The sequence below is a fragment of the Excalfactoria chinensis genome, chromosome 4 (genome assembly GCF_039878825.1).
Source record: "Excalfactoria chinensis isolate bCotChi1 chromosome 4, bCotChi1.hap2, whole genome shotgun sequence".
NCBI classification, from domain to species: Eukaryota; Metazoa; Chordata; class Aves; order Galliformes; family Phasianidae; genus Excalfactoria; species Excalfactoria chinensis.
In genome coordinates, this window is record NC_092828.1 from 40,188,853 (window position 1) to 40,198,525 (window position 9,673).

General features: G+C 55.3%; 1 protein-coding gene across 1 annotated transcript; it reads right to left on the minus strand.

Annotated features, from left to right (window-relative positions):
• Positions 1 to 192: 192 nt before the first annotated feature.
• DUSP4 (dual specificity phosphatase 4) lies at positions 193 to 5,626 on the minus strand. Its single transcript, XM_072334980.1, has 4 exons — positions 5,102 to 5,626; positions 2,420 to 2,556; positions 2,092 to 2,311; positions 193 to 1,779 (listed from the first exon to the last, which is right to left on the minus strand). Exons 1-4 carry the CDS (start codon positions 5,484 to 5,486, stop codon positions 1,394 to 1,396), a joined length of 1,128 nt encoding a protein of 375 aa, XP_072191081.1. The 5' UTR covers positions 5,487 to 5,626; the 3' UTR covers positions 193 to 1,393.
• Between the last annotated feature and the right edge of the window lie 4,047 nt (positions 5,627 to 9,673).

Here is a 9,673-nt window from a genome sequence, read left to right on the forward strand (position 1 = left end):
TGTGGGGATGGCCCCCATCCCTGGAGGTGCTCCAGGCCAGGGTTGGATGGGGCCCGGGCAGCCTGATGTGATGGGGGGCAACCAGCCTGTGGCAGAAGGTTGGAACTGGGGAGGGCTTTGAGGTTCCTTCCAACCCAAGTTGCTGTTCTGTGATTCTCTGAGCCCCAAGACAAACCTGATCTCAGCCACAACTGTTGAAAAGTGTTTTATTATTATTTTCTCCAAACAATTTTTCTCCCTCGGGCAATAAATAAAAAGTTGATTTCTAAAAAATAAAAATAAAAGGAACAAAACCATACATATGTACATCAGCCACACAGGCATTTTGTATTGGTGCGGGCTGGGAAGATGGAGAGAGGTTAAAGCTACGTGGGGATTGGAGATGAGGCATTTTCTGGGCTTCAGCCTAAGGCTGCAGTGCAGGTGCCTGGGTATGTGGAACCTTGCAGCCCAGCGCTGGTGGGTGAATACTCTGCAGAGCCCAGGTAGTGACAGGCACTGGTCCTGGAGTGCAGAAAGCGAGATGGAGAACACCTCTGCACCTCTTCTTCCCCCGCTGCTCCTCTCCACATCACAGTCCAGCCCTGTCCTACCCCGCTTCTTTGGGAAGAGCAGCTATAGGATGGTGGGGAGGGAACAGGCCAAGAGTAATCAGCAGCCTGTATCGCTGCCCTTATCCCTTCTTTCTCTTCTTTAAACTACAGGAGGTTTGGCACAAGTTTTATGGGAACTAAGGAGACTTAGAGACACAGTGACATATACACACACGCACACACACACACACGAGCATCACTTAGGATTGCATCTCTCCACCCATGCTGCTTCCCAGCCAGAGGCTGCCGTCCCCCCAGGAGCCAGCACAGCGGGTGACCTGGAGCTCCCTGCAATCACCTCAAAACCCTGCTGCAGCATTGCTGGTCGCTGCGACTGGCTCAGGTACGCACACACCAGTGTCCCTCTGTGCGAAGGGGGAAAGTGCCGTGCAACAGAAATAAGCTTATGCTCCCTTTTCAACCCAAGTCAACACCCAAAAGAACTAGGGGCAGAAACAGGATGGAAGGGGAGATGTTGGGTTGTTTTGTGTTTTTGTTTTTTTTTTTTTCCCTAAAAAACAAGATGATAAAGTAGAGGTGGGAAGAGATGCGGACCAGGCACTTCAGGAAACCCAGTACACTATTTTTTCCTCCCCCAAAACAGAGCCTGGACAACATCAAGGTTTGTGGCTTTCACAACATAAAAAGCAAAAAAAAAAAGAAGTACGGGATGAGGTAAGAAATTGCTCTACGAAAAAGACATCAAGTCCAGGGTCAATGGCAGTGTCCGGCACTATTGCTTAACATCCCGGGGCTCTGTGCCCCTCTGTGCTACCTGCCTGGTTGGCCTTAGCCCCAAGCTAACAGCTGGGTGACGTGGTGATGGGGCTGTGCAGGTATGGGAGGCTGCTGGGGGTGGCATGGACACCAACAGAGACGGGGAAGCTGAAGACAAACTGGGAGGTAGGGGTAGAGGTGGCCTTGCCCCGCTCCCGCAGTGTCCCTGAGGGGCTGGCAGCTTCCACTGCACATGAGGTGGCCAAGACCTGCGATTCAAACTGCAGCAGCTGCCCCATGAAGCTGAAGTTAGGAGAGATGATGCTCCGGCGCTGCTTGACAAACTCGAAGGCCTCTTCCAACTTGACGCGCTTCTTCATCATCAGGTAGGCCAGGCAGATGGTGGCCGAGCGGGAGATGCCGGCCTGGCAGTGGACAAGGACTCTGCCGCAGCACTCTTTCACCGAGTCTAGAGGGCAACAGAGAGCGACACGTGAGACCTGCACCCTTCCAACAAGGCCCAGCCCCTGGCTGACTCGCCAGATGATGGCCGACATCACACTCATGCACGACCTGGGTTGGAGGGGACCTCAGAGTCCACCTGTGCCCAACTCCCTGCCACGGGCTAGATGCCACCCACATCAGGCAGCCCAAAGCTTATTCACCCTGGCCTCGAGCACCCCTACAGATGGAGCTTAAAGCTCCAAGCCTTGGAGCCTACCTCACGGCCTCCTCCAGCTGGGTGCAAACTACAGCCTAGCTTCTCCAAATGGGCACTCACCGATGTACTCAATTGCTTCCATGAACCAGGAGCTTATGTCGGCTTTGTGGTTGTCTTCCACAGGGATGCACTTGTACTGGTAGTGCCCCTCAAAGTGGTTGGGGCAGTCAGATGAGACGTTCAGCAGGGCTGTGATGCCCAATGCATCCAGCATGTCCCGCCGGGCCGCGTGGTAGGCGCTGCCAAGGTAGAGGAACGGAAGGATTTCCACAGGGCCACCCTATGATGGAGAAAAAAACAGTTACGAGCACAGGACTGGATGAGTTTATAGGCCTGAGTGAGTCTCAGGGAGGGGCAGCAGGAAGGCTACGTTGTAAGGTGGACCTACCTGGTCATGAAGGGGGGTCCCACACGAACTGAAGCCCAAATCCAGGGACTCAGCGCTGCTGGGGGGCGAAACACTGCTCAGGGTCTTGGTTTTAGCACAGAATTCAGGATACTCTGAGGCAAAACGCTCATAACCTCCTGTAAGAAGAGAGGAGCATTACAGCCATGCTCACAGTGCTGCGGGACAGCTGCAGCCAAGGTATTCTGACATGCCCTTGGCCACTAGATGATGCTACAGGGATGGAGAGCAGCCCGCTGCCCTGGGGTGAGCAACCAGGCTCCTGGCAGCAAGTGGGGAGCCCCTGGGCTGAGCGATTCCCATGGGCCACAGCTCTCCGATGCTTCTAGCTACCCAAATGCTCTGACAGTCAAAACCTAAGGCTGAGGCCAAGGTTGTAGTCTAAGGCAATGGAGAGAGGGTTTGTTGCCAGTGACCTGAAACTCCAATGCCCTCCTGCACCACAGACTGTTCAGTTCTCTACTTTCTCAGACACAAAATGCAGAGAGGTTCCCTCAATCCCAGTGCCCGCAGACCAACAGACAGGAGGCCCTGGAAGTTAACCCATAACAGAGCCACTCTGCAGAGAGCTGTCCCTGCCTCCCAAGGACACAGGGTGGACTGGACAGAGGTGAGTGCCTATAGAAGAGCTGCTCACTGCAGCTGCCAAGAGCAGCTGCCAAGGAGATATCAGAGGTGACCTTGTGCCTCCTCATGAGGAAGATCCAACAGAGCTGCCACCTGTTTGCTTCCCAGGGCAGCAGATAAGCACCTCTGGGCAAATTTCCTGTCCTCACTCAAATCAAATCAGCAAGGCTGACATCCTTGTCAGCTGATGTAGAGCCTTAAAGCCAACAGAAGTCAGGGATTTCACTACTGCCATGAATCTAGCCAGATGGAGCCCTGTCTCCCAGGAGAGCTGCTGAAGATTCATTCCAAGTGCAGGACTGGTGCTCACTGCCCAGGCCTGGCAGAGCACATGCAGCAGGACACATTCCTTACACCAGCTTTAGCTCTAAGTAGACACTGAACAAGGTTGGATGTTCTCAAGAGCAATGGAAATGAGAACTCTGGCTCTCAGGTGGATGCAAGCTTATCTGACAAGGCAGCCCAGGAGCCCCTCGGCAGCTGGAGACCAATTCAGCATCTCAACATCCTTTATGGTTTTCTTCCCTTCCACAAGGAAGAATTCCAGCCCCTTACAGCAGGAAAATGTACACACCAGTAAATGTGCACCACCTTTCTCACATGAGAAGATCAGTTTGCAGAGGCTGCATTTCCAGAACCTGAAAGCCCTTTTCAGTCTTGCTGGCTGAATTTGGAGGAACACCCAGAACACAGATGTGCTGGGTAAGCATTCCCATCACCCTGATCCCGCTTTCATGGTCATCACACCACCACAAACTGTGGATGCCCCATCCCTAGAGGTGCTTAGGGCCAGGCTGGATGGGGTCCTGGGCAGCCTAAGCTGGTGGGGGGCAACCAGCCTACAGCAGCGGGTTGGAAGCCTTAAGGTCCCCTTCAACCTAAGCCGTTCTGTGGTTCTATAAGATGGAAAAGCTGCCCAGGGTCATGTGGAAAAATGAACTTCCTCCTGGGAAAGGCAAAGCGACTCTTCAAACAGGGCAGATTTCTCTTCAATGTTCCTCATCGAATTGAAGGGTTGTTTAGCAAAGTGCTACCCAGTAAATATGCCTTTGGATGCACACAGTGCCAGGTTTGTTTGACTCTTACAAAAATGGAGTGAGGAGGAACTTTTAAGCATTTCTATGGTAAGCAAGCAGGAGGCTTCTAAGGGCTGAGACTCTAAGAGCCCATGCCTCAAAATAACTGAGATTTCACTCTTAGAAATAAGGGATTGCTAACCCCGGACAGTCCTGCTTGAGAACCATACGGGCATCACAGAACCACAGAACGGCTTAGGTTGCAATGGACCTCAGAACCCATCCAGTTCCAATGCCCTGCCATGGGCTTACTGCCACTCACAGGGTCAGGCTGCCCAGGTCCCTCCCAAGCACTCAGCTCCCAACCAAGTGACAGCTCATGGCTGAGCACCCGAAGCAGGTTCCCAATGAGCCCTCAGCTGCGCTCCTGCTCCGTCTGTGAAAGCCTCCTAATGATTTGCTGCTCTGCGCACATGCGTTCTCACCACTGCTGTGAGTAAACCATGGAACAGATTCACTCTCAGGGGGTCAGAACCAAACCAGCGACAAACCTTTCTTCTACAGAACCTCGCAGAGGTCCTCCAGCCCAGCAGCCCTGGTTGCTCACAACCTCCCACGCAAAGAGCACGAAAGCACAGAATCGTTAAGGTTAGAAAGATACCTAAGACCGTCCAGTCCAACCCGCTGCCCATCCCCACCACGCTCATTGACCGTGTTCCTCAGTGCCACATCTCCACGTTTCTTGAACACCTCCAAGGTCGGTGACCGCACCACCTCCCCGGGCAGCCCGTGCCGATGCGTCACCGCTCTTCGGGAGAAGGAATTGCTCCTAACAACCCCCACCCCGACCCTCAGCACCGACTCCCGCAGCAGAATCACAGGGGCCTCCCGGGTCCCCCCCCCACGGCAAAGGGCCCGATCGGCCCCGGGGACGGAGCCGCACGCGGGGGGCGGCCCTCCCTCCTTCCCCGGGGATCTCCGCGCCCGCTCCCAACGACCCCCTCGTTCCTCCCCCGTTTACCTGCCAGCAGCCGGATGTCGGCGCGCGCCATGTCGCGCCGGAGCGCGCGCAGCACGAGGGCCACGGTGCTGTCGTCCCGCAGGGCCTCCGCGCGGGGGCTGCGCTCGTCGTACAGCACCACGGCGGTGTAGAGCCCGGCGCGCAGCCGCGCCCGCACCTCGCCCTCGGCCGGCAGGATCTGCTCCAGGCTGACGGCTCCCTTGGCCCGCCGCCTCACGATGGTGTTGCAGCGCACGTTGAGAGCCCCGCGGATGTGGCCGGCGCTGTGCGCCAGGAAGGGCCGGCAGTCCAGCAGCAGGCAGCGCCCGCCGCTCGCCTCCTCCCGTCCCACCAGGCGCCGCAGCGCGCTGCCCTCCATCTCCCGCAGCCCCTCCGGGGCCACCATGGCGGGGCCGCCTTTCCCCGCTCCGCGCTCCGGCCGCCGCTCGGCAGCCCCGCGCCGCCCCAACCTTTACTACCCCGCCGCGCCGCCCCGCCCCTCCGGCTCGAGCCGCGGGTATGAATGGAGGGAAGGCGGCGCGCGGGCGCGGCCGACGTCACCGCCTCCATTCACAAAAAAAGGCTCGCCGCCGGCCCGCCATCTTCGCCGCGTTTTTGTGAATGGGGAAAGGCGGCGGGAGGGCGGGCGGTGCGGGGAGCCGCGCTGCGAGCGGGAGGAGGCCCCGCTCCGCGAGGGGCTCGCCTCCTGCCCCCGTCCCCGCACCTCGGTGGGTCGCCCCCACGTGGCACGCGCACACGCACGCGTACACGTGCGAGCGACCTCGGGACGCGCGCTGATGCTCGTGCCCCTTCTCCCTTTGTCCTTCAGCGCGTGTTGCTCTCGGGCACGTTGCCCTCTAAAGGCTCCCCCCGAGCGCACCTCTGCCACCGGCACGCTTCCACCCACCCCCCTTCCTGACGGTGAAACGGCAGCCGTCCAGGAAGCACGCCCGGGACCCTGAGGGGACCTCCCAAGCACCACGCGGCCATTTTGCTTACAGGCCCTATCTGAGGCTGCTCACCCCCCAAAGCAATGCTGCAAAACCCAATTTCAGTCCGTGGCTGGGACGCTTCCTGAAAGGAGACTCTACCAGGCCACGGCTGTCTGCTCCAGGGGACATCTGAAGATGCCCGTGCGCTGTTCTACAGCCTTAGAGATGGAGTGAACCATGTGAAGGGCCTGCAGTTTCTCCAAGCCCATCTGCCCAGTCCGTAGAGGGCAGCGCCCAGACAGACAGACAGACAGCCCCTCCCCTGCATGCCAGTGACTGTTTATTTGGGCAGGGAAGATGACACCGTGCAGTGCATCCCTGCCTGGGATGAACCCAGCCTACTGCACGTGTTGGAAGCCTCAAACTGATACTATCCCCATGGCCTGGTGCTGCCTCTTATTTCCAGTGTGTTCTCTGCCAGGTTTACCACTCTGTGTGTGCCCACTCATGGCTCTCATGTGCTGTGACAGCCCGTTTCCAGCAAGCCGCCCCAACCCAGCTACGGGCAGGCATAGCTGCTGGTTGCTGCACCCCATGCCACAAACATATTGGAGCCTGCTAACTGAGCAGGGATGGGAGCTCAGTTTGCTCCTGTCCCAACCTGCATTAGAAACATGGAAGGAAGAAATATCTTCCTACTGAGCAGAGCCAGACCTCAGCAGACGTTCTTCCTTGTACCGACATCGCCTAACCAAGGGCACGGTGCAGATGTCCTTGGAGCCAGAACACAACATCCTGGTTTTTCCCATGCAGCTGAACCCAGCTCCGAGATGGGAGAGAAAGGGATCATTGGTACAGGAGGAGGGAACTGGGGCTGCCCATCTCTGAATGTTCGCATGAGCATCGATGGAAGATACTATTTCAGGACAGAGCAGTGATATATGTGCACGTGCATGGGTGTCTGATGGAGATCCGCCATCACAGGAATCTCCCTTGCCGCAATTAGCTTGAGAGGAAATCTAGTTAATTAACTTTGTGGAGGCACCGCAGTGGGACAAGCAAGAACCATCAGAAAAGCTTGCGAGACAGAAATCACAGTGAAAGAGAAGGAATGTAATTACCTGAGGGGGGGTAGGGGGGGGCTGGGGAAAGGGGGAGGGAGGGAGGGAGGGAGGGAGGAGAAAAGTCTGCACAGCTTTATTTCCTGACTTTGCAACCTTGGCGGAGTGTGAAAGCTCGTATTCCTAGCAAAGGACATCCATATGGTGCAAACTGAAACATATCCTGCTGGAAAACAAACAGTGAGGGAGGGGGGAAGAGGGGAGAGAGAAAAGGGAGAGGGAGGAGGGAGAAAAGAGAAGGGAGAGGGAAAGGGGGACGGAGGATCCCTTTATTTCCTTCCCAGCAGATCCAAAGAATCACCTTTTGCAGTGCCCCAGCCAGAAGAAGCGATTGTGGAAGGAGGCTCTAGGGAAATGAATTGTCAAAGAGGCGTATATTTGGATGATTAAATGTCAATATGTACCTCGAATTAAGGAAGAATTTACACCTTGTCTCACCATGCTGGCAAAAAACAAATTAGAGGCAGGCTGTAAATTTGCCAGCCAATTGATACTGATTTGTTTGGCTTTCTCAGTGCTTTTCCTGCTCAGAGAGATGCTGAGATGTGATTCCCCAGGTGGCCCCAGGCTCCACGGCTCTCCCCAGGCTCCTGGTCCTGGTGACATATGGGGTCCCGGGCTGCTGCTTCATGCTGCGTCTCAGCTCCCTCTGGTCCTCGTACAGCTCTGTGCTCATCTCTTTCCAGGGCATCTCTCATTCCTGCAGCTTTTTCAGGTGGGAAATCTTCCTCCTATCAGCAAAGGGCAGTGCAGCAGCGGAAGGGTTAATGGAGTCATGTTCATAAATCCACGCACTCTTTTTCTTTAGGGCATATTTGCATATTAATGGAGGGGAATTGTAATGAACCCGTCTAGGGAGGCTAAAGGGAAAATGATGCAAGGTTGGACAAGGAGGTGGAGGAGGGGATAATTCTCATTTCCAGTGCTTTCCTCTCTCTCAGCTGCCATAGCACCGAGCTGCCTGAGCTTTGCTGCCTGTGGGATAACCTGGGGCTGAGGGAACACCTGAGCACAGGTCACCATTCAACCTCACCTGCACCCCTCTGTGCTGGCTTCACGTGGGCCTGCCCAGCCCAGGTTGTGCCTGCTGCACGGCCCTGCTTTTATTGAAACACGGGGCTGCAGATGTCAGCAAGCACGTCACAAATCACCCCCCTCCTCCTATCCCTTCTCCTCCAAACCGGGCTGCAAAGAGCTGCTTCAAGTTCTATGACCTTTGTTGCTTCATCCCCCAAACAACAGCCCTAAAACCACTGACAGCACATGGAGAACACAGGTCTGCTTTCTCTGCTCTCTGTCAATACTGATGTTTTTAATCCCAACTCCAGCAAACTACCCTACAAACACTACCTCGGAAAGGACAAGCACCCCTCACATTTGCCCTGCAATAGCTGATGGAGGGTTTATATTCACAAAGAAATCAGCTGTAAATCAAGCAGGGAAGAGATGAATTAGTGTGCTCCTGATCTGCTATAGATGAGGAGATCTTTTTCGCAGTAGCTATGGCTGACAACAAAGGAACCGTTCTTACAGCAGTGGAGTTTGCAGCTGGTTTGTGCCCATGCAAATCTGATCAGGGCAGGACACACTCAAATGAGCTGGATGCAAAGTGGCCCAGGCCATTTTCTGCTTCAGGTTTGGTTTCCTCTCTCCCTGCTGCCTTTTGTTGCTGCCTCCTCCCTTCCTGCCAAAGTCCACACAGCTCAAAGCTATGAGAATATGCGAGCTGAAAGCCGGGAGGGTCTGTGAAGGGGAGCAGGGTGTGAAGAGGATATAGCTTCTTCTGGGTGATTAGCTCGGGTTGTTAATTAGGGCTGTGTGGGAGAGGGTTTGCCTCCCCAAGCTCCCGTTCTATTTCTTCGGTGGAGAGTTGCTGGGGGACCCAGCTGCAGCGCTGAGAGGTTATCATGGGTTATAAAACAGATGTATGAATGAGGTGGAGAGAACAAGCACAAGGGATCTTAATCCCAAAATTCCAAGTGCTTGCTGTGGGGATTAAACTCATATTTTTGGCTGCTGAATTCAGCAGCGCAGCAGAGCTAGGGGAGCGAATGCCTGGAAGCAGGTTGATGCCCTCCTCCTCAGTGTAAGGGATCGGCATTGGGAGCTATTCAGGTGGAAGTCAGGAAGGCACGTGGTGTTTTAACCCAACCTGTGGTATTTTGCCTTTAGCAAACACTGCATCCCACGTGGTGGGGAAGCCAGGGGCTGCTGCAGAAAGCTCCCTGGCCCCGGTGCAGGGTTTCATCGCAGGCGAGCAGATCCCTGCGGATGCCTCCTTTGGGGACAGTGCTGTTTGCAAACTGAGAAAGAAACGCCTCGCTGGAACCTCTCGGTGTTTCGTTAAGCATCCTGACTCTGTGATGGGATTGAAGCTGGGCTTTGAATGATGCTTTTTGCTGAGAAGAAAGCAGTAGGGAAGAGACATTTTTCCCGTGGGCTTAAGATCATGAATAAGACAGTGTTATATAAGTGTGACTATAACCTATTTATACATCGTGTCAGGCGCACAGGCAGACTATGAATGACAAATCCTCCCC

What these genes read in the sequence shown, in the direction of transcription:
- DUSP4 (XM_072334980.1), bottom strand. Translation starts at nt 5,486, where the DNA reads ATGGTGGCCCCGGAGGGGCTGCGGGAGATGGAGGGCAGCGCGCTGCGG. An exon ending in CGACATCCGGCTGCTGGCAG is followed by an intron (nt 2,557 to 5,101) that starts GTAAACGGGGGA and finishes CTCTTCTTACAG; the next exon opens with GAGGTTATGAGCGTTTTGCC. An exon ending in GGACCCCCCTTCATGACCAG is followed by an intron (nt 2,312 to 2,419) that starts GTAGGTCCACCT and finishes TCTCCATCATAG; the next exon opens with GGTGGCCCTGTGGAAATCCT.